We start from the raw sequence: 25,375 nt of genomic DNA, 5'->3' as shown, positions 1-25,375 counted from the left end.
GGTAACCGATACTTTTTTTTAAAAGCATCGCCTATGGAGATTTTTAGGTACCATGGTTTGTCGCCATTCCACGAGTGTGCGAAATTTCAAAGCGTGACATGTTAGGTATCTATTTACTCGGCATAACATTCTCTTTCACATTATATATGTTTATTTTTTTTTTCATTCGTTTTTTTTTCCCAAAAAGGTGCGTTTGAAAGACTGCTGCGCAAATACCATGTGACATCAAATTTTGCAACAATCGCCATTTTTTTTTCTCTAGGGTCTCTGCTAAAATATATATATATATATATATATATATATATATATATATATATATATATATATATATATATATATAATGCTTGGGGGCTCCAAGTAGTTTTCTAGCAAAAAATACTTATTTTAACTTGTAAGCAACAAATATCAGAAATAGGCTGAAGCCCCATACACACTATCAGTTTTTCTGCTGAGTTTTTCCTTCAGATTTACCAAAACGATATAATATGGAGGTCAACCCTTAGGAGTTTCAGTGTGTATGCAATCAGGCAGGCCCTCGCACTACGTGGTTTTGGTAAATCTGAAGGAAAAACTCAGCAGAAAAAACTGATAGTGTGTATGGGGCTTTAGGTATGAAAGAGATAAGGTAAATGTTGAAGAGTTAAACCAATGAATTGTTCTCTAACTTTTGGAGACTCAACTGCTGTGATTTCTGTAGTCAAGTTCTAAGGTATACTAGAGATCTGAGCAAGCCCTATAGCACCTGCTCAGTAAATAATTATTATTATACAGGATTTACGAGGGCAGTACTGAGGATAATGCTAAAGTGGTCATTGCACAGGTCATTCAAACGTCACATTTTTTCATTGCAGGTAAATAATGGATTTCATACAGAAGCAACATGCTGTCAATGAGTTCTTGATGAAGGAGGGGTGCAGGCTGTTCTACATCCACAGAAGGTTCAGAATGTTTACATAGATGACATCATTAACTAGAGCAATGTGCACAGATGTATGAAGAACTTCAAATGGTGTCATCTCCATAAACATTCTGTAGCCTTCTGTGGATGTTGGACAGCCTGTGCCCCTCCTTCGTCAATAACTTAATGATAGCGCGTTGCTTCTGCTAGGAATCCATTATTTACCTGCAATGAGAAAGAAGAGGAAGAGTTACTAAAGAGCAGGACATCTCAACCAGGGTTCCTCCAGAGGTTGCTAGGGGTTCCTTGAGCATTGAGCAATTTCTGCCTCTCGGATAAGTTCCCACTGACACCGTTGAACTTTGTAGCTATCTGTAAGGGGGGAATTCTTCCCAATGACACAAGTGTAGGGAGCATTCTTCCCACTGACCATCACACTAATGTATCACGAGTTATAGTTATAGCAATTATTAGAAGATTCCTTGAGACCAGAAAGTTACTTCAAGGGTTCCTCTTTGTGGAAAAGGTGAAAAAGGCCACTATAAAGGAGGAGATTACTCTATCGACATGTGAAATTTGAACGACCTATGTAAATTAAATTGAAAAAAAAAAGTTATATCCACTTTTACAGCCCTCATATATAGCACATAGCTTTACAATATAAATGGAGACAGCAAAGTTACAATTTCATCCAATACAAGAGGATTAGGTGAGCCCTGTTGTTGGGAGTGTACAATCTAAAAGGGAAAGCCGAGTGGTACAAAAAAGGCAATAACTGTGAGAGGGATGAGCTGATGGAAAAAATAAAAGTTCAGCTTTTAGGTGGAGGTAGGATAAGCCTCCAATAAGATATGAGTTTTTAAGGATCGCCTAAAATTGGAGTAGGAGAAAGCCGGGCACAATGGGGAAGGGAGCTCCAGAGGATGGGAGGTTCAATCCCCTCAGCGTCTCCCAAGACCAACTGCCCTCTAGTTCCCTTGTCTCCACCTCCCATGCTTAACTCCAGGACTTCTCCAGAGGATGGAAGATGGAGAATGGATGGAGAAGTCCTGGAGTTATGCATGGGAGGTGGAGACAAGGGATCTACAGGTCAGTTGGTCTTGGGAGAAGCTGAGAGGACGGTTTGGGGGACATATTAAGACAAGATTGGTGATATAGCTGGGGTCAGAGTTGTGGATGGCTTTGTATGTTGTTGTTAGTATTTTTATATTTTATTTGTTGGGTAGTTGGAAGCCAGTGGAGGGATTGTCAGAGATAACGCAAGCAAGACATTGGGTGACTCAAACCACCAGACTTCACTCATAACATATCACTTTTGGGTGGTCTAAGTCTTTTCTTTCAGTGATAACCTATAACATTTTAGTTTATTGATAATCATGAAAATGTAAAGTTAAAGAGTTACTAAAGCCAAAAAAAAATGTTTTTAAATTAAAATAACAAACATGTTATACTCACATGCCCTGTGCAGTGGTATTGCACAGAGCAGCCCCGATCCTCCTCTTCTCAGGCCCCCTGGCGGCGATCCTGGCTCCTCCTCTTCTTTGTGTGTGCCCATAGCAAACAGCTTTCTATAGAGGCGCACAGTGTTTGTGCACTCTCGAGCTACGTGCCTATAGAGCCACGCTCCATAGACTTGCACAGCTGAACTTAGCCCCGCCCCCACTTTCTCCTCACTGCATTTGATCGAAAGCAGCAGGAGCCAATGCCTTGAGTGCTGTGTGAAAAAGAAGAAAGTGCAGAATAGATGCTTCCGTGCACAGTGCTGGATCTATTCTCCCTTCTCTTCCCCTTCACATAGGGAAGGGGGGACAGAGAAAGAGAAAACATTTTTTACCTTAATGCAAAAAACGCATTTAAGTTCACAAAAAATAATAATAATAATATTAATTAGTTTGCACATCTTTTTGCGGGGTAAAAAAAGTGCATTTATTACTTTTTATTTTTCCTAGCATTGCACTGGTGATCAGTAGATTGCGGGTGCAATGCAATGAATATCTCCCCCCCCCCCCCAAAAAAAACCCCCATACTTCTCTTTTAATGAACAAAGATTTTGTTACTGCTGAAGGGAGGCCCAACATTCAGATGTAGGATTTGTAACAGCCCAAAAGCTGGGCTCCTGGCCTTAACAAACGGCCTTCTCTCTCATGCCTGAACCTCCTGCAAACCTCCTTTTTATGGTCTGTGGGAGGGCTGAACGTTCCATTCTCCTAAATAAGAAAGACTAGAGTGGCCACAGGGTTCTGTCTCATCTTGCATGTGGACAACTCCATCAAGAGCCCTGTGGGGCTACAGAGCTGCAACCAAATGCTACCCTTGGGAGAAGAATTGCACAAGATAAGCTCAAGGCCAGTGAAAGTTTTCCACCACTTGCTTCAATATACTACATCACCCAGGTGTTTAGTTCCTCCATAGCTACTTGCTGAGATTTGTAGTTATTGTAGTTGTAGTTATGATTCCCTCAAAGTAGGCAGCAAAAGGCACCTGCTCCCACTTCAATCTGGCACCTCTGTATTGGTTTTGACAGCTAGCCGTGGAGCTTAGATTGAGTGCTAGATGCCAGCAGATCAATTCATGGTGTTCTCCACCTGAGGCACGGGTATTAAAACGCCTCTTAATGTAAAGACCATACTCCTGGATCCAAGGCGATAACGACTGAGAAATCCACCTAACTTCTTCCCACACCAGTGATGTGGACGGTGGACAGGGCCAGAACGCAAAGTTCTGCTCAAGAGAAGATTAATTCCACTTCCTTTTGAGCAACAAGACATCTGATGCTTCCTTGATGACGGGTGTAGGCCACAGCCTTGACATTGTCCAACTAGATTCCCATCAAGTGTCCTTGCAATAAAGTAGTACAGCGTTAAAGAGACAACCAAATTGCTCTGTGCTCTAGAATGTTGATGAGAAGGTGAGCGGCGTTCGACAACCAAGTCCCCTGCACTGAGAAGGCATCCAGGACTGCTCCCCAGCTTCAATAGGCTGGCATTCGTTGTGAGATCTTTCATGCCTGACAAGGAAAGGGCTTCTCTGACCCCAGTGCTAGGTTGGAAGTTCACCACGCTAGGGAGAGTCTGGCCTTGGCGGTCAGGTACACGTGACGGCCCATGGACTGACTCTTTTTGTTCTAAGCTGCCAGAATGTGGAGTTCCAAGGGTTTGGAGGAAAACTGAGTGTACGGTGATGCCTCAAGAGAGGCAACCATTATACTCGCTCATGCAGGTACCACCTGAGGGCATGAGAGCAAAGTACCAGAAGGTTGTCCCAAGGCAGGAAGATCCTGGACAGGGCCGTGTCTATCATCAAGCCCAAATACTCCGATCTATGAGATGGGTCCAGAAAAGACTTCCTGAAATTATAGATCCAACTGAAGCACTACAGAGTCTGCAATGTCCATAGAATGTTGGTGATCAGGGACAGGGAGGAGGGGTGGTTCCTTTATCAGGAGATCATTTAGGTACCCCATGACATGTATCCCCAGAGCACACATCAAGGCCAAAACAAGCATCTTGGTGAAAACATAAAAGGGAAGGGACACAAATATGTAATACTGATTGCCCTCTGCAAACTGCAGAAGGGTCACCATGAGCAAAAAAAGCTAAAACGGGGATCTATCAAAAACGACGCATCCTGTCCCTTTACTGACCACATGGTGCGCGCGTCTTTGTTTTTTGAGACGTTTTGGAAAGCAGAAATGTAAAGAATGTGAATAGATTTCTTTACCCATCCACATCCACCCTCATAAAACATAAAAATAAAAGGCTGAAACATATTTACGAGTTTTATCTTGGAGGCAAAAGATGAGATTGCCGTTATCAGAAATGAAGTTATAAGGGGGAAAAGTTCATGGAAAGCATAGCAAAAAAATCTGAGTAAAAAAAAAAAAAAACCCCATAAATCTAACCTCACAAATTAAATCTGAAGTGTTGTGTGTTACAAATAATGACCAGAGTGCATGTTCCCCCCTCCCCCCACTCCTCCTCTATTCATCTGATTTATCATCAGAGCTCTGCATGTCAAGGAGGACCTGTCACACAGCATCGAGATCCCACTATAAAATCTTACAAGCTCTATGAGTAATTGATTTTAATACTGCTGAAGGACAATAAAAGGAAGAAACATTTTATTACATACAGTTGATTTGAGGAATACTGACTGCCAATAGCCTTAAATGACAGCTATCATATATCAATAAGAGGACCCACTCCCTCCAAATGTTCTACCCTGCCGGAGGACTCTGCTCCTTCCTCCATAACTCTCCTCTCCTGAAATACTGCCGGAGGACTCTGCTCCTTCCTCCATAACTCTCCTCTCCTGAAATACTGCCGGAGGACTCTGCTCCTTCCTCCATAACTCTCCTCTCCTGAAATACTGCCGGAGGACTCTGCTCCTTCCTCCATAACTCTCCTCTCCTGAAATACTGCCGGAGGACTCTGCTCCTTCCTCCATAACTCTCCTCTCCTGAAATACTGCCGGAGGACTCTGCTCCTTCCTCCATAACTCTCCTCTCCTGAAATACTGCCGGAGGACTCTGCTCCTTCCTCCATAACTCTCCTCTCCTGAAATACTGCCGGAGGACTCTGCTCCTTCCTTCATAACTCTCCTCTCCTGAAATACTGCCGGAGGACTCTGCTCCTTCCTCCATAACCCTCCTCTCCTGAAATACTGCCGGAGGACTCTGCTCCTTCCTCCATAACTCTCCTCTCCTGAAATACTGCCGGAGGACTCTGCTCCTTCCTCCATAACTCTCCTCTCCTGAAATACTGCCGGAGGACTCTGCTCCTTCCTCTATAACTCTCCTCTCCTGAAATACTGCTGGAGGACTCTGCTCCTTCCTCTATAACTCTCCTCTCCTGAAATACTCTGCACTGCCGGAGGACTCTGCTCCTCACTCCATAACTCTCCTCTCCTGAAATACTGCCGGAGGACTCTGCTCCTTCCTCCATAACTCTCCTCTCCTGAAATACTGCTGGAGGACTCTGCTCCTTCCTCTATAACTCTCCTCTCCTGAAATACTCTGCACTGCTGGAGGACTCTGCTCCTTCCTCTAGAACTCTCCTCTCCTGAAATACTGCTGGAGGACTCTGCTCCTTCCTCTATAACTCTCCTCTCCTGAAATACTCTGCTCTGCTGGAGGACTCTGCTCCTTCCTCTATAACTCTCCTCTCCTGAAATACTCTGTACTGCTGGAGGACTCTACTCCTTCCTCTATAACTCTCCTCTCCTGAAATACTGCTGGAGGACTCTGCTCCTTCCTCTAGAACTCTCCTCTCCTGAAATACTGCTGGAGGACTCTGCTCCTTCCTCTATAACTCTCCTCTCCTGAAATACTCTGCACTGCTGGATGACTCTGCTCCTTCCTCTATAACTCTCCTCTCCTGAAATACTGCTGGAGGACTCTGCTCCTTCCTCTATAACTCTCCTCTCCTGAAATACTCTGCACTGCAGGAGGACTCTTCTACAATTTACTCTTGCTCTTCTTTGAGCTCTCTGCCTCTGGACTCTTTCCTCTGACATCACATCAAAGCTGTAGCAGCTCAAACAGTTAAAGGATGGAGCGGTGACTCACGGGGATTTCAGAGCTGCTGAACGGTTCCAGGTGATGAGTTGGACGCCATGAACAGCGAGCGCGCGGTATGAGCGAGGCTCAGACAGACTGCTGTTATGTTAAGGAGAACAATATGGCCATTTTCTAAACTTTATGGTCAAAAAAAGATTTTCAAAATTTTAATAGTATAAAAAACCTTCATTAGGGGAGAGGCTGGCATCGTCCGGCGCCTATAGGACTGAACACGGAACATGAACCCCGGGGCGACTTTTATTTCACGTTACAATAGATTCAGGTGTGCGGAAAATGTATAGGATGCGTGAAAAAGCCAAGAAAATATGGATGGCGAATCCGGGAAGAGACACAAGGTGGGCGGCTTCCTGCAATACATACATAATGAGTATCTGAAGCATGCGGCCACACCCCTGAAGCTGCGATTTAGGGGTTATCGCTGTTCCAGTTTACAGGGAACTTTGCAAGGTGGCAGGCTGGGAATCAAGCAAATACTGTCCTTGTGTCTCCTTGGATCTCGGTGATCTTTATGTATTTCTCCCAGATCAGTGCAGTAATCAGGTGTGAGACTTCCTGTAATAAAGACCGCCCACTGCTACTCTCTCTCCTTGTGCAGGGTGACTGGTCTGGTCTCCACCCCCTCCTGTAGTTTTCTACAGGCAGCCTGTAGTGGGTGGAGCCTTCTGGGCCCCTCCCACAGCTCTCCTTTCTCTCATTGTGCAGTGCGACTGGTCTTGTCTCCGCCCCCTCCTGTAGGTTTCCGTAGTGGACGGAGCTAGCTGGGCCCCTCCCACAGCTCTGCTCTTAATTCTGGTGCAGGGGGACTGGTCTTGTCTCCGCCCCTCCTGTAGTTTTCTACAGGCAGCCTGTAGTGGGTGGAGCCTTCTGGGCCCCTCCCACAGCTCTGCTCTCTCTCATTGTGCAGTGGGACTGGGCTCGTCTCCGCCCCCTCCTGTAGGTTTCCGTAGTGGGTAGAGCTAGCTGAGCCCCTCCCACAACTCTGCTCCTTTTTCTTGCGCAGGGGGACTGGTCTTGTCTCCGCCCCTACTATAGTTTTCTATAGGCAGTCTCTTGTGAGTGGAGCCTGCAGGGTTCCTCCCACAGCTCTGCTTTCTCTCCTTGTACAGGAGGACTGGTCTTGTCTCCACCCCTCCTGTAGGTTTCCGTAGTGGACGGAGCTAGCTGGGCCCCTCCCACAGCTCTGCTCTTAATTCTGGTGCAGGGGGACTGGTCTTGTCTCCGCCCCTCCTGTAGTTTTCTAAAGGCAGGCTCTAGTGGGTGGAGACTGATCTGGTCTCCACCCCCTCCTGTAGTTTTCTACAGGCAGCCTGTAGTGGGTAGAGCCTTCAGGGTCACTCCCACAGCTCTGCTCGCTCTCCTTGTGCAGGGGGACTGGTCTAGTCTCCGCCCCCTCCTGTGGTTTTCTGCAGGCAGCCTGTAGTGGGTGGAGCCTTCAGGGCCACTCCCACAGCTCTGCTTTCTCTCCTTGTACAGGGTGACTGGTCTCGTCTCCGCCCCCTCCTGTAATTTTTTTTGCAGGCAGCCTGTAGTGGGTGGAGCCTTCAGGGCCACTCCCACATCTCTGCTCTCTCTCCTTGTACAGGGTGACTGGTCTTGTCTCCGCCCCTCTTGTATTTTCCTAAAGGCAAGCTCTAGTGGATGGAGACTGTTGGGCCTCTCCCACAGCTCTGATCTCTCTCCTTGTGCAGGGAGACTGGTCTTCTCTCCGCCCCCTGCTGGCCAGCTGTTGGGTCCCTCCCACAATTCGGCTCCCTGTACAGCACAGTGATGATGTCACTGCTTTTTTATAAGGTAATATCAGGATTTGCAAAAGCATTCAGTCTACACAAGCTGGGACAAAAAAGAAGAGAGAGAGGAGAAATGATACAAGGAACTGTGTACTGTTCATGCTGTCTGAGGCTACTGAAATATGTCAGGTACAGAATACCACATGCACAGGAAAAGCACATCTATGGACTAAACCAAGACTCTCCAAACCTTCTAAATAAAGGACCAGTTTACCGTCCTCCAGACTTTAGGTGGGGCAGACTTTGGTCAGTGGAAGTAGAAAATGCTTCAGGCTGGGCAGTCAATATAAATAAAAAGATCACATAGTACCTGTTGTCAGTAGGAGGAGGAAAAGTGCCCCATCGATGGTGTCAGTAAAAGTGCCCTATTGTTGGTGTCAATGAAAAGAATAGTGCCCCATCATTGGTATCACTGGGAGAAATAATGCCCAATTGTTAGTGTCAGTGGAAGGAATAGTGCTCCATTGTTGGTGTCAGTGGAAGGAATAATGCCCCATTGTTTATGTCAGTGAAAAAAATAGGGCCCCCTTGTTGGTATCAGTGGGAGAAATAGTGCCCAAATGTTGGTGTCAATGAGAGGAATAATGCGCCATGATTGATGTCAGTGGGAGGAATAGGGCCCCATCGATGGTGTCTGTGGGAGTAATAGTGCCCCATGGTTGGTGTCAGTGAAACAAATAGTGCCCATTGTTGGCGTCAGTGGGAGGAATAGTGCCCCATCATTGGTATCAATAGGAGGAATAGTGCCCCATCATTGGTATCAGTGGGAGGAATAGTGCCCCATCATTGGTATCAGTGGGAGGAATAGTGCCCCATCATTGGTATCAATAGGAGGAATAGTGCCCCATCATTGGTATCAGTGGGAGGAATAGTGCCCCATCATTGGTGTCAGTGGGAGGAATAGTGCCCCATCATTGGTATCAGTGGGAGGAATAGTGCCCCATCATTGGTGTCAGTGGGAGTAATAGTGCCCCTGTTCCGTCAGATTAGGCGACCCGTCAAATCTTGTAACGGAAGTGATGTGCCGTCACGGCCATCTTGGTACACCCCACACTCGGCCGCAGTAAGCCTACAGTCTGAAGTCGCCAAGCAGACATCTTTTTACAACCACCGAAATCTTGCATTTCATACTTATTTTGACCAGTAAACTGAGCTTATATCGTGACATCCAGTATTTAGAACTCCGTGACACTGTTTTGATGTTGAATTGTAAAAGCAGCGGTCTTCTGTGAGATTAGCAAACGTGTGAAATCAACAGGCTTAAAGAGAAAATGTCACCATCACACCAGGATCTCCAAAAATGGGTCCAAAAACTTCAATCAATGAAGGCTTTTCTTGTAACGATGTGATTTTCTCTTTATGACTGTATACGGTTCCAGCCGATGGTCGCTTCAGCACCCTATTAAAAATCCAGCCATCTTTGCAGGAATGTGTGCGTTGGGAATATTGCATTGGAGATCAGCAGGCTTGTCTCTGCTTTTTTAAAATTCAACATCAAAACAGTGTCACGGAGATCTAAATACTGGATGTCACGATATAAGCTCAGTTTACTGGTAAAAAGAAGTGTGAAATGCAAGATTTCGGTAGGTGTAAAAAAATATGTCGGCTTGGTGACTCCAGACTGTAGGCTTACTGTGGCTGAGTGCCGGGTGTACCAAGATGGCTGTGACGGTACGTCACTTCCGTTACGAAATTTGATGGCTCGCCTAATCTGACGGAACACCCCATCATTGGTGTCAGTGGGAGGAATTGTGCCCCAAAAGGCCAAATGAAGGCAAACAAAAGGACCACATCCAACCCACAGGCTGCAGTTTGGAGAGCACTGGACTGAACAACAATCTATTAACCTTCTATGAGGAGGTGAGTTGCCATCTAGATAAAGGAAGGCCCGTAGACGTGGTGTATCTGGATTTTGCAAAAGCATTTAACACAGTTCCATATAAACGTTTACTGTACAAAATAAGGTCCGTTGGCATGGACCATAGGGTGAGTACATGGATTGAAAACTGGCTACAAGGGCGTGTTCAGAGGGTGGTGATAAATGGGGAGTACTCAGAATGGTCAGGGGTGGGTAGTGGGGTCCCCCAGGGTTCTGTTCTGAGACCAATCCTTTTTCATTTGTTCATAAACGACCTGGAGGATGGGATAAACAGTTCAATCTCTGTATTTGCGGACCATACTAAGCTAAGCAGGGCAATAACTTCTCCGCAGGATGTGGAAACCTTGCAAAAAGATCTGAACAAATGAATGGGGTGGGCGACTACATGGCAAATGAGGTTCAATGTAGAAAAATGTAAAATAATGCATTTGGGTGGCAAAAATCTGAATGCAATCTATAGACTGGGGGGAGAACCTCTGGGGGGGGAATCTAGGATGGAAAAGGACCTGGGGGTCCTAGTAGATGATAGGCTCAGCAATGCCAAGCTGCTGCTAACAAAGCAAACAGAATATTGGCATTAAAAAGGGGATCAACTCCAGAGGTAAAACGATAATTCTCCCGCTCTACAAGACTCTGGTCCGGCCGCACCTGGAGTATGCTGTCCAGTTCTGGGCACCAGTCCTCAGGAAGGATGTACTGGAAATGGAGCGAGTACAAAGAAGGGCAACAAAGCTAATAAAAGGTCTGGAGGATATTAGTTATGAGGAAAGGTTGTGAGCACTGAACTTATTCTCTCTGGAGAAGAGACGCCTGAGAGGGGATATGATTTCAGTATACAAATACTGTACTGGTAACCCCACAATAGGGAGAAAGGGTGTTTAACAAGACACGTGGCCACTCATTAAAATGAGAAGAAAAGAGTTTTAACCTTAAACTACGTAGAGGGTTCTTTACTGTAAGAGCGACAAGGATGTGGAATTCTCTTCCACAGGCGGTGGTCTCAGCGGGGAGCATCGATCGTTTCAAGAAACTATTAGATAAGCACCTGAACGACCACAACATACAAGGATATACAATGTAATACTGACATATAATCACACACATAGGTTGGACTCGATGGACTTGTGTCTTTTTTTCGACCTCACCTACTATGTAACTATGTAACTAGCAATTCTGTGTTGATCCTATCCAAAAGTTAAACAATGATGACTTACAGTTGATGCATTTTATATTATAATACTGCAAGATCCTCTGAGCTCCAAGGTTTAGAATGAAGATCTAGAGATCTGGTGGCCCTCACTATGACCTCGGGGTCTCCAGTCTACAATCACCATAAATGTGATCTGGGAAGGGAAGGTGGGTGACCGTCAGCTCATAGTGCATCTCACCACTCCTCCCGCTCTTATACTTCAACATAATCGACATTTTATTTAATGCTCCTCAGACGTGTCCAGAATGATCACATACATCCCCCCCATGACCCCTCCATACACGCAGTGCCAGACTTTACATCTATAGAACACAGAACAAGGCCAAAGTTAGGCTTGCTCTGCTCCAACTTTCTCTGAAACTTTTGTTCTCTGAATCTATATTACATATTGCTGGCAGAGTCAGGCGTACATCTGGACGTGCATATCTTACCATATAAGTAGCTGGATGTGGGTTCCATGTGTTTCCATGGGGAGAACTACGAGATCCCAGAGAACAGGTCAGGGTTAGGACTGGAAGATCGACACGCTTGGTGACTGCAGTGTCAATGTGGATGGCCAAATCTGCCACAGGTCACGTCACCTGACCAAAAAATGCCGGGAGGTCGGACTCATTCTGTATTGGTAGCTTTGCCTATTTAAATTGCATATACCCAGTAAAGTGACTGGCCTCAGGTGATACACAGAGATGAAGCAAATCCTCCTACACAGAGGGGTAGCTAGAACCTTTAGGGCCCCCGATGCAAGAAACCATGAAGGGCTCCCCCGGCCCTTGACCAGGGGTTTTTCCCATTGATCCCAGGGGCCCTTTACTTCTGTTGTGGGACTCTTTATTATGGTCCCCCAATGGTGGCGGTGTTCTGTCGCATAGTGCCCGCTATTGAGAAGTGCCAGAGCCGCATGGAACTGCACAACAGCTGATTTTACGATCAGCTGTTGAGACGGCGCCTCCGCAGACAATAGCCAATGGCAGGGGCGTTGCTAGGTCTACAAAAGATCTGGGGCTAGAGCCCATAGCTGCGTAATAAAGAAAGTCATGCACTTGGGTGGGCATACACATGTATATACAGTAATATACGCGTGTGTGTGTGTGTACATATATCCCCAGAGAGCCCCCCACTTCCTTAAGGACCCCAGAGAGCCCCCCACTTACATCAGGGTCCCCAGAGAGCCCCACACTTACATCAGAGTCCCCAGAGTGCCCCCCCTTACATCAGGGTCCCCAGAGAGCCTCCTCCTTACATCAGAGTCCCCAGAGTGCCCCCCCTTACATCAGGGTCCCCAGAGAGCCCCCCTTACATCAGGGTCCCCAGAGAGCCCCACACTTACATCAGAGTCCCCAGAGTGCCCCCCCTTACATCAGGGTCCCCAGAGAGCCCCCCTTACATCAGGGTCCCCAGAGAGCCCCCCCTTACATCAGGGTCCCCAGAGAGCCTCCTCCTTACATCAGACTCCCCAGAGAGCCACCCCCTTGCATCAGGGTCCCCAGAGAGCCCCCGCCTCTTACATTAGGTTTCCCAGAGAGCCTCACCCTTAAATCAGGGTCCCTAGAGAGCCTCCACCTTAAATCAGGGTCCCCAGAGAACCTCCCTCTTAAAATCAGAGTCCCCAGAGAGCCTCCCCCTTAATATCAGGGTCCCCAGAGAGCCTCCCCCTTAAAATCAGGGTCCCCAGAGAGCCTCCCCCTTGCATCAGGGTCCCCAGAGAGCCTCCCTCTTGCATCAGGGTCCCCAGAGAGCCTCCCCCATGCATCAGGGTCATCAGAGAGCCCCCCACTTACATCAGGGTCCCCAGAGAGCCTCCCTTCCCCTTGGGGACCCCTGCAGAGACTCTGGGCCCCAGATTCGGGGCTATAGCCCCAAAAGCCACCCCTAGTGACGCCACTGGCCAACGGGACAATGTTATTGTCAGATCGTGCCTCGTGCTTGCGAGGCGTGTTAATTTCGGTGAAGGGTGAGTTCGGGCGTCACCCTTCACTAAACAAAACACGCCCTGCAAGCATCCAGGAAGAATAGCATAAAAACATTTCCTTTGCAGCACTGCCCATCATCAGTTAAAAATCCGCCCCTCTATCACTCAACCACATATCTCACTGCCTAACCTATGTAAAATCTTCGCACATTACAACTATCTCCCTAACTTCAAAGTAAACTATAAAAAAATCGGCATTGAACCTCCTTGTTTGCCCCCCCCCCCAAAAAAAAAAACACTAGCCGCCACTGGACTTAACCATAGTTCATAGTTGGTTGTAAGGGAGCATACCCATGATGCCCTTACGCCAGGGCTACATGTCCCTCTCGTGAACACTGTAATGTACAGTATATACCCGAGCATAAACCGAGTTTTTCAGACCATTTTTTAGGCTGAACCCCCCCCACTCGGCTTATACTCGAGTCAGGGTCTCAAGTGAAGGTGCAGCCTCACTGTGCCCATATGCAGCCGTACTTTTGATTACTAAAACAGCGGGTTTCTCCTCTCCTCACAGTGCATCCTCACTGTGCCCATCTCCAGCCTCACTGTGCCCATCTCCAGCCTCACTGTGCCCATCTGCAGGCGTACCTTTGATTACTAAAACAGCGGGGGTCTCCCGCTGTTATGCAGTCTGTTCGGACCTGTCCATTGTAACAAACCTCGCCTCCTCCTCGTCCGTGATAGAGGAACAGGGAAACTGTATCAGTGTTACGCCTATCACGGATGAGGAGGAGGCGGGGCTTTGTTACAATGGACGGCCGCCAAACAGACTGCATAACACAGCGGGAGACACCCGCTGTTTTAGTAATCAAAGGTACGGCTGTAGATGGGCACAGTGAGGCTGCAAATGGGCACAGTGAGGCTGCAGATGGGCACGGTGAGGCTGCAGATGGGCACGGTGAGGCTGCAGATGGGCACGGTGAGGCTGTATATGGGCACGGTGAGGCTGCACATGGGCACGGTGAGGCTGCACATGGGCACAGTGAGGCTGCAGATGGCATTGTTTACCCAGCAGCTGCTGCATTTTCCCACCCTAGGCTTATACTCGAGTCAATAAGTTTTCACAGTTTTTTTGTGATAAAATTAGGTGCCTCAGCTTATATTCGGGTTGGCCTATACTCAAGTATATACTGTACCTGCACTCTGATGTTTCAGAGACTGTGCTAAAACGGAATGGCAAAGTTAGCTGTCAATCAAACCTGGGGGGGGTAACAGACATCCTCATGCACTGCAGACCCTCTGTGCTAGCTCTATGGGTTTGTACAGAGTGGCTTCATGTCCATCTATAATCTTTGGTGGACAAGCGTGTATGGTTGCATGTTGCAGTGGATCCAATGGAGCTCAACACAAACCATGCAAGCGAATGTAGCCACCCAAAAAAAAACAAAAAAACTGAAGTTTACTGCAGCAATCTGTGGATTGCATCTAGAACAGATTAGCTGGTACTCAAAAAGACTGAGCCTAGAGTAATCAAGGGAAGTGTGGCTACAAAATGATATGTATGGTCACTTGAGGATAATATGTTTATTACCTACTAATAATACTACTGCTCTAATAATAATAGTGGAGCACTACCCCCGGAGGGGCTGCTGTAGATTGCGCAGGTTCTTGCCCACTATAGTGCAGCCAGGCACACAGCAACCGTTTATTCACTCTAGTTCAGTAATCAGTCTAGGGGTTATGTCTTATTGGTAGTAGAACTTGGGAGAGGGGATCTAGGGTGTTGCAGGATACGCCAAAACGCAATATATTGCTAGCAGAGGACACCTCTTCTTATGTAGTGGCAGTAGCACTAGTATAGGTAGACAAACAGTCCACAGTTCATAGCTGAGGACCATGAGACAGAGTGAGCACAAATAAAAGGCAGACCTGAATAGACCACGGTTCATGACTGGGGACAATGAATAACCTTTAGTGCAGATAAGGGGTCTCTACTCACAAGATCTCAGCAATAATCAGTCCACATTTACAGACTCCAAGAAGTTAGTCCAGCTTCCAGTCCAAAGGGGGGGGGTCCAACAATAAGCAGTTCCCTTCCTCTTAGCTCACAGATCCATCTCCTCCGAACTACTTCACAGCTCCCCCAGCCACCATCTGGGCACACCTCCCCAGGGATTGGCTGGGCCCTGCTCATTATTCAAGCTGGTCATGTGCACAGCTAGACATGTGCACTGACAAAAAATGTGTTCCTTATTGCTTCATTCGTTTTTTTGTTTTTTTCGGAAATTCGAAAATTTGGAAAACCGAAAACTCTGATTTTCACATTTCCGAAATTCCGAATTTTCAAATTTACGAATTTCCGTATATTCAAATTTTCTGATTTTCGGAATTCGAAAGTTCGGAAATTCGAAAATCTAAAAAAAAGAAAGAAAATCAGTAAAATTCGAAATTATAACTAACTATTACATTATAGGTATTGGAATTTCCTTTCAAATTTGGCTGTTTGTGAACGTAACAAATACAAATTTATCTAAAGTTATGAATTATCCGAAATAACGAATGACGCATCTAAACAGATGGAATGGAACAAATTAATAATAAATAATGATGCTAAAAAGGTTTTATTATTATTATTTATTAATATATAGATCGTCACGTTGCATTCGTTTAGATACGACATTCGTTATTTCAGATAATTCGTAACTTCGGATAAATTCGTATTCGTTACGTTCACTAACAGCCAAATTTGAAAGGAAATTCCAATACCTATAATTTAATATTTATTATTAGTTATTATTTCAGATTTTCACATTTTCAGATTTTCATTCTTTTGAATTTTCAGATTTTCATTCATTTCATTCTTATTCTTTGATTTTTAAATTTCCAAATTTTAGAATTTTTATGAATTTCCGAAATGTTCCAATTTTAAAAATTTAGAATTTCTGAATTTACGAATTTCGAAAATTTGGAAATTTGAAAATTCAGAAATTTGAAAATTCCGAAATTTGAACATTCCGAAATTTGAAAATTCAGAAATTCGAAAATTCAGAAATTGAAATATTCCGAAATTCAAAAATTTGGAAATTTCGGAATCAAGAAATTTGTCAATATTTGTTAAAAAACGAACTCAGAACTAAACGAATTGCACATGTCTACTCCCTCCCTGAACTCCAGAAACTTCTTCAAGAGGCAGAGGGAAGCAAACTCCCAGCCAGTGCAGCCCTGAGCAGACCAAAATCAAACAACCACTGCTACGGTAGAAGCTGAAATTTAAATTGACCTTGCAGGTCCTTAACTAACTAGGAGGGTGCTACATTAGCAAACAATGTAAAATATGTATTTGGTGTAGGTTTAGGTCACCTACCTGCCCTCCTTTGGAAAGCCACAGGTCTGGATTCTATAGGCATGCTGTCGCTGACTTGCTGGAGGGATGAAGCCTTGGGTGTCAGAGGAGTCTTCCATGCTGGTCTTCCACCAAGGCTGGCATCACTATGTGAACGAAGCTGGCCTCCAGACTGGCTCATTTCATACGTGGCATCCTGGTTCCTCTTCTTCTCTTTCTTCAACATGCTCACTAATATATCTGAATATTGTTTATAGGAACAAGTATTTTCTAATAAAAATGGCTGCTTTTGATAAAAATGGCTACATTTTGGAGCAACAGAAGCCTATGAAAGTGAACTCAACACATTTCTTAGAGCTACAGAGGCGGAGAGGGATTTAGGACGTGGCCCATCTTACAGGAACAGTTGCTGTTGAGCTTTTGCCAGAGTTGCAGCAAGCTGTATCTAATCTTTATTACAGTGAAAGCTTCTTCTGAAAGATTTAATTATCACCTTATTTAATTTTACTCTCAGGATGACTCTTGGAGCCGAGTCTGAGTGCAAAGGCCCTAAGAGGTTTGCTGCCTGTCCTCAAGCTGATAACACAAGCTGGCTGCTGAGTGTGAAATAACAGAGCAAAGTGACTGCTAAACTCCCCAACTGCAGAGCTTTGTGATGGGATCCTATAAAACACACCAAGCAGCTTGAGCTATCAGTAAGAGGTTGGTTAGTTGGCACTGTGGCCAGTGTTGGACGTCCCGTTATAATTCCCAGCTACAGAGTCATCTGCTAAGTAAGTAAATCTTAAAGAAGAATTCCAGATATGGACATTTTTACATAGTTACACTGTTCCAGCTTGGACCAACTATGTATATACACCATACCTGTGGGATCCCTCTAGAACAGTGCTCTTCAAACTGTGGCCCTTTGCCTCCTTTATCTCTATTCCTTCCTCCTACTGATACCAACAATGAGGCACCATTCCTTCCACTGACACCACAAGTAAGGCATAATTCCTCCTACCGACACCAACAAGATAGCACTGCACCTTCCACTTATAACAATTATCAGCCACTATTACTCCCACTGACACCAATGATGGGGCACTATTCCTCCCACTGACACCAATGATGGGGCACTATTCCTCCCACTGACACCAATGATGGGGCATTATTCCTCCCACTGACACCAATGATGGGGCACTATTCCTCCCACTGACACCAATGATGGGGCACTATTCCTCCCACTGACACCAATGATGGGACACTATTCCTCCCACTGACACCAATGATGGGGCACTATTCCTCCCACTGACACCAATGATGGGGCACTATTCTTCCCACTGACACCAGTGATGGGGCACTATTCCTCCCACTGACACCAATGATGGGGCACTATTCCTCCCCCTGATAACAATGATGGGACACTATTCCTCCCACTGACACCAATGATGGGGCACTATTCCTCCCACTGACACCAATGATGGGGCACTATTCCTCCCACTGACAAAAATGATGGGGCACTATTCCTCCCACTGACACAAATGATGGGGCACTATTCCTCCCACTGACACAAATGATGGGGCACTATTTCTCCCACTGACACCAACAATGGGGTGCAATTACTCCCATTGACAGCAAAGATGAATAACAAGTCCTCCCACTGACACCAATGCTGTAGCACTATTCCTCCCAATGACAAGGCAGTATTCCTCCCACTTATAACAATGATGGGGCACTATTCCTCCCAATGATGGGGCACCATTCCTCCCACCGACACCAACAATGGGGTGCAATTCCTCCCACCAACACCAGCAATGGGGTTCAATTGCTTCCACTGACAACAATGGGGTGCAACCCCCTGCACTAACACCAATGATGGGTCACTATTCCTCCCACTGATACCAATGATGGGTCACTATTCCTCCCACTGACACCAATGATGGGGCACTATTCCTCCCACTGATACCAATGATAGGTCACTATTCCTCCCACTGACACTAATGATGGGTCACTATTCCTCCCACTGACACCAATGACAGGTCACTATTCCTCCTACTGACACTAACGATGGGGCACCACGTGACATAAAAATTATAATGTCATTTTATTCTCTACGGTCTCTGCTAAAAAAAATATAATGTTTGGGGGGTTCTAAGTGATTTTCTAGCAAAAAATGTTTTGCTTGTTAACAAAAAGTGCCAGATATGGCCTGGTCCTTAAAGTGGTTGTAAAAGGCAGAAGGTGCATTCAATGCATTAAGATATAAAACCTTCTGTGTGCAGCAGCCCTCCCTAATACTTACCTGAGTCCCATCTCGATCCAGTGATGTTGCATGAGAGACTCGGCTGTCCGGGACTCTCTCTCCGCCATTGGCTCCCACTGCTGTCAAAGTCAGTGAGCCAATGAGAAGAGAGAGGGGGCGGGGCCGGGCCACGGCTCCGTGTCTGAATGGACACAGGGAGCTGTGGCTCGGCTCGGGTGTCCCTATAGCAAGCTGCTTGCTGGGGGGGGGGTGGTGGCACTCAACAGGAGGGAGGGGCCAGGTGCACCAAAGAGGGAACCGAGAAGAAGAGGAGGATCCGGCCTGCTCTGTACCAAACCAACTGCACAGAGCAGGTAAGTATAACATGTTTGTTATTTTTAAACAAAAAAAAAAAAACAAGACTTTAGTATCACTTTAAGTGGCCTTAAAGGAGCTGTAAAGGCAGAAGGTTTTTTTTTATCTTAGAGACAAAAAACCTTCTGTGTGTAGCAGCCCCTCCAGCACCCCCTAATACATCCCTCCAAAATTGATGAAAAGATGAGAAGAAAACTGGTCAGAGAGGCTGCCAAGAGGCCTACAGCAACATTAAAGGAGGTGAAGGAATATCTGGCATGTACTGACTGTGTGGGACATGTCACAACAATCTTCCATATTCTTCATATGTCTGGGCTATGGGGTAGAATGGTAAGACAGAAGCCTTTTCTTATGAAGAAAAACATCCAAGCCTGGATAAATTTTGCAAAAACACATCTGAGGTCTCCCAAAATCATGTGGGAAAATGTATTATGGTCTGATGAAACCAAGGTTGAACTTTTTGGCCATAATTTCAAAAGATATGTTTGGCGTAAAAACAACACTGCACATCACCAAAAGGACACCATACCCACCGTAAAGCATGGTGGTGGCAGCATTATACTTTGGGGCTTCAGCTGGTACAATTTGTTGTTCAACTGAGTTGTACAATTTATAGCTCACATTAAAGGTGGAAAAAGTTCTGAAATTATTTATCTTTGTCTCATTTTTTTAAATCACAGAAACCTGACGTTTTAACAGGGGTGTGTAGACTTTTTATATCCACTGTAAGTATAACATTTTTTTTAGTTTTAGTGTTTTTTATTGTTTTTTAAACGAGAATTTACAATCACTTTAAGCCCCGGTTCACACAGGGGCGGCGCGACTTGCAGGTTGCCTCACCGAGGCGACCTGCACACGACTTCCACGGCGACTTGCAAAACGACTTCTGTATAGAAGTCTATGCAAGTCGCCCCCAAAGTAGTACAGGAACCTTTCTCTAAGTCGGAGCGACTTGCGCCGCTCCTATTAGAACGGTTCCATTGTACAGAACGGGAGGCGACTTGTCAGGCGGCTAGGTCGCCTGACAAATCGCCCCTGTGTGAACCGGCACTAAAGGATCTGCTAGTGACAGCTTGGTGCCAGATACCACAGCATACCTTCAGAGGTCCAGTGGAGTCCATGGCCTCGACGGGTCAGGGTTGTTTTGCCAGGAAAAAGGGGACCTACTCAATATTAGGTGGGTGGTCATAAAGTTCTGGCTGATCAGTGAGACTGAGAAGGATCACCGTCAAGGTGCGATTTTCAAAACTGATTTATAAATTCTCTAGAATAAATGAATGAATGTGTTTTGGGCTGGACAAGGATACTGATTTCATTGTCTCTTTGCTGTAGAAGGTCTCGGAGCTTCTTCATTTCTTCTGGACGGACAATAGAAGATCCCGGCCTTTCTGTGGTGGTCTCAGGAGAAGAGATTCCGACATCAGATGGTTTCCTGTCACAGAAAAGTCTCTGGGAGGCAAAAAAGGGCATAAATCATATTCATACCTTTCCAATTGTTAGTTTAGTACAAAATAAAAGGCATACGAGTATTTTGAAGTACATAAAGTATGGCGACACATTGGGTAATTCTCAACCATAGTTTTATTGTATACGTGTCACAAAGGGCATGGCGAGGAGCCGTATTGTACACGGGTCTGACCCTTCTCTGTGATAACATCAAGCAACCCAGCTGGGAATGTTTATTCTGAACTTCTCCTTCGAGAGATATACTAAAACATTTAATGTGAAAATTGCTTAATGTAGCTTAACGTGTAATAAAGTGACTAAACCTCAATCAATTGCCCTGAAAATTTGCACATCCTAAGTTTTTAACTTTCCAAACCGATCCTAGAAGTTTCATGAATTTCAGTGTTCCACAAGGCAAACTAGAGACATTAAGCTTGTTTGTTGGGGAGCTTAATGTGGCTTAACATACAAAAAATACCTTAAATGTTACCAGTACGGTATTTATAAATTGAAATCATATCCCCTCTCAAGCCAGAGAGAATAAGTTCAGTGTTCGCAACCTTTCCTCATAACTAATATCCTCCAGACCTTTTATTATCTTTGTTGCCCTTCTTTGTACTCGCTCCATTTCCAGTACATCCTTCCTGAGGACTGGTGCCCAGAACTGGACAGCATACTCCAGGTGCGGCCGGACCAGAGTCTTGTAGAGCGGGAGAATTATCGTTTTATCTCTGGAGTTGATCCCCTTTTTAATGCCAATATTCTGTTTGCTTTGTTAGCAGCAGCTTGGCATTGCTGAGCCTATCATCTACTAGGACCCCCAGGTCTTTTTCCATCCTAGATCCCCCCAGAGGTTCTCCCCCCATTGTATAGATTGCATTCATATTTTTGCCACCCAAATGCATGATTTTACATTTTTCTACATTAAACCTCATTTGCCATGTAGTTGCCCACCCCATTCATTTGTTCAGATCTTTTTGCAAGGTTTCCACATCCAGGGCAAGTTATTCCCTTTTTAAATATTGGTGCTACATTGGCTTTTCTCCAATCAGCTGGTACCATTCCAGTCAGTAGACTGTCAGTAAAAATTAGGAACAATGGTCTGGCAATTACTTGACTGAGTTCCCTAAGTACCCTCGGATGCAAGCCATCTGGTCCCGGTGATTTATTAATGTTAAGTTTCCCAAGTCTAATTTTAATTCTGTCCTCTGTTAACCATGGAGGTGCTTCCTGTGATGTGTCATGAGGATAAACACTGCAGTTTTGGTTACTGAAGCCCCCCGATCCCCTTGTGAAGACTGAAGAAAAGAATAAATTCAATACCTTTGCCATCTCCCCATCCTTTGTAACCAGATGTCCTTCCTCATTCTTTATGGGGCCAATATGGTCTGTCCTCCCTTTTTTACTGTTTACATACTTAAAGAATTTCTTGGGATTTTTTTTGCTCTCCTCCGCTATGTGTCTTCTGTGTACCCTTACATTTCTTGTTGCATTCTTTATAAAGTCTGAATGCTGATGATGATCCCTTAACCCTGTATTTTTTTAAGGCCTTTTCCTTTGCTTTTATATGCATTTTTACATTGGAGTTAAGCCATCCAGGACTTTTGTTATTATCTAATGGGATGCTCTCAAAGCTCTTGAAGCAAACCCATCTCTCCTCCGTGTTCTTTGTTCCTAAGATTTTATTCCAGTTCATGCCTTCTAAGAAAGGTTTGTAGTTTAGGGAAGTTGGCTCTTTTGAAAACCCAGTGTCTTTGTATTCCCCTCATGTTTCCTATTTGTGTGATTTATACTGAAGCCAATTGACCTGTGATCGATGTTTCCTAAATTGCCCTGTGTTTCCACATCCGTGATCAGGTCTATATTGTTGGTAATCAGTAGATCCATTAACGCTTTATTTCTAGTTGGTGCGTCTACCATCTGAACCATGAAATTGTCCTGCAAGACATTTAGGAACTGGCAAGTCTTAGATCAATGCGTGGTTCTCTCCGCCCAGTCTATGTCTGGATAATTAAAATCCCCCATTATGATAACACTTCCCATCCTTGCTGCTAATCCGAATTGTGATAGGAGATCCGTCTCACCCACCTCCCTCAGGTTAGGGGGCCTATAGCATACTCCCAGTATTATTTTCCCCTTACCTTCATCCCTTTGGAGCTCTACCCATAAAGATTCCACCTCCTCCCTAGCTCCCTTAGTGATGTCATCTCTCACATTCACTTGTACATTATTCTTGATATACAGGCATACCCCTCCCCCTTTTTTACCCTCTCTATCCCTGCGATAAACGGTATACCCTTGAATGGTTGCCAGCCAATCATGAGAGCTGTTGAAATCTCTGAAATTTCCACAAAATCCAAATCCTCCTCGTACAACAGTATCTCTAGTTCACCCATCTTGTCCGCCAGTCTGCTGGCATTGGTGAACATGCCACATAGTGTAGACCGGTCACATATTATCCTCTTATTGGGTGTTCTGAGATTGCAACTAGGACTTGTTACTTACTTATACTTACCTTGGGTTTATGTGCTTTAGTCAACCTACCACTAATGCCCCCAATACTACCCTCTGGAATATGTTCCGCACCGACTATTTCTACCTCTGGACCCTCCCCCCCATCGCCTAGTTTAAAAACCCCTCTAACTTTTTGGCCATCTTCACTCCCAGCAGATCTGCACCCTCCTCATTTAGGTGCAGTCCGTCCCTTCTATAGTACTGGTGATCGACTGAGAAGTCGGCCCAGTCCTCCAGGAACCCAAACCCCTCCTTACTACACCAGCTCTTCAGCCACTTGTTTACTTCCCTAATCTCCCTCTGCCTTTCTGGTGTGGCTCGATGTACCGGTAGTATTCCTGAGAATACTACCTTGGAGGTCCTTTTCCTCAATTTAGCTCCTAAATCCCTAAAATCGTTCTTTAGGACACTCCATCTGCCTCTGACTTTGTCATTGGTGCCAACGTGCACCATGACAGCCGGGTCTTCCCCAGCCGCTCCCAGTAATCTGTCCACCAGATCCGTGATGTGCCGAACCAGAGCGCCCGGTACACAACATACAGTTCGGCGCTTCAGGTCTTTGTTACAAATTGCCCTCCCTGTCCTTCTAAGAATTGAGTCCCCTACCACCAGAATCTGTCTTTCCTTTCCCTTCGCTTCCCCCCCACTCTCAATAACGAGTTCTTCCCCCGGCAGCTAGGAGAGTCCCTCAGCTCCAGCAGTGCTGGTCCCTGACTGGTTTCACCAATGTCACTCAATGGAGCGTACTTATTGGGATGCTCCAGCCCTGGATCGGCCTCTCCCTGACACTTCCCCCTCTTCCCTTCCTGACTGTCACCCATCTACCCTTTTACCCTTTCCTAGAGCCGGCACCTCTTTGTCTCCACCCGCCTCTGTGCTGGCCCCTGCAGGCACCTGCCGCGTACGTTCCTGGCTCTCCTTTAGTATGGAGGGACTTCTCAGTTGCTTCCCCAGATTCTGAACCTGGGCTTCCAGGGAAACAATGTGCTTACATTTTGCACAGCAGTAATTTCTCCCTCGATCCAATGATCAAGGAACGCATACATGCCGCAAGATGTACACCGAGTCACATCTCCACACCCACCGGGCATCGTACCTACTAATTTAATGAGGATTGGGGATTTTACCCTGTCCAAATTACCGAACAACTAGCTTCCTGACACCAATACTCAACAAGACAATACACAGGTACTCAACCAGACAATACACAAGTACTCGCAGACCAACATGCACCCGCAGACCAACGTGCACACACACAATACACAAGTACTAACGATCCACACACACTACTCAGACAACACTCAGGTACTCAGAATACACAGGTACTACCTGACACTAATACTCAATACAGCCCATGTGCATACAAAGATACACACTCACTCTACACAGGTACTTTTTCCCCTGTTGAAACGTCTTATTTTCCACTCTGATTTTTAACTCATCACTTAGTCCAGTTCTATTTGGTCTAAGTTCCAGCAAGCTAAAAGATGAGCAGGCTCACAATGAGTTCTACAGAAGTTATATAGGCCTCAAGCACCTGTGACCAATTAACCACTCCCCTTAATTAGTAGGCTGAAGGAAGCAAAGAAAAAAAAAGTGACAAAAAAAGGTGTTAAAAAGCTACAAGGAAAAGCCCCAAAAAGAACCTAAAAATGCAACCCAGCAATCACCAGCAATCAAAAAGCAAAACACTCTCCACTCAAGGTCCCCACTGTTTAGCTCCCAACCAGCAGTCTGGCCAAGCTGGTTAAAAATGTTAAAACAAAAAAAAAGTTTAAAAATTGAATAAAAAATGATTTAAAATTTTGTTTATTTCCTGTCACCAGTCAGTGTCCCTGATCACCGCCACACCAGACATATAATGACGCTGTACTGCTCTGATGACAGTATGTAAAAAAAAAAAAAAAATTGTGAGAAAATGTTTTTTTGTTTTTTTTTATTTCACAAAAAATTACAACTTCAAAAAACTCACCATGCCTCTAAATAAATACCTTGGACTGTCTACTTTCCAAAAAGGGGTCATTTGTACTGTGCTGGCATTTTAGGGGACTCAAGAAATGAGATTGGTCATCAGTACATCAGGATTGATCATTTTTTAAATATACATCCCATAGTTTGTGGACTCTATAACTTCCCTACAGACTAAATAATATACACTGATTTGGGTTATTTTCACCCAAAAAAATGTAGCAGAATAAAATTTTGGCCTAAA

General features: G+C 45.3%; 1 protein-coding gene across 1 annotated transcript in view; it reads right to left on the bottom strand.

The window, feature by feature from the left end:
* The window catches only part of LOC141141064 (kinesin-like protein KIF6), a 550,310-nt gene that overhangs the window by 491,918 nt on the left and 33,017 nt on the right, over nt 1-25,375 (bottom strand). Inside the window, exons 6-7 of the mRNA XM_073628752.1 lie at nt 20,511-20,652; nt 16,626-16,844 (exon numbers count right to left, since the gene is read on the bottom strand). Of these exons, the coding sequence (XP_073484853.1) occupies nt 16,626-16,844; nt 20,511-20,652 (361 nt within the window). The remainder of the gene's footprint in view (nt 1-16,625; nt 16,845-20,510; nt 20,653-25,375) is intronic.

Source organism: Aquarana catesbeiana, linkage group LG04, assembly GCF_042186555.1.
Source record: "Aquarana catesbeiana isolate 2022-GZ linkage group LG04, ASM4218655v1, whole genome shotgun sequence".
Classification (NCBI taxonomy): Eukaryota; Metazoa; Chordata; class Amphibia; order Anura; family Ranidae; genus Aquarana; species Aquarana catesbeiana.
Note: the sequence above shows the minus strand (reverse complement) of the source record. Positions and strands in the feature narration are given on the sequence as shown.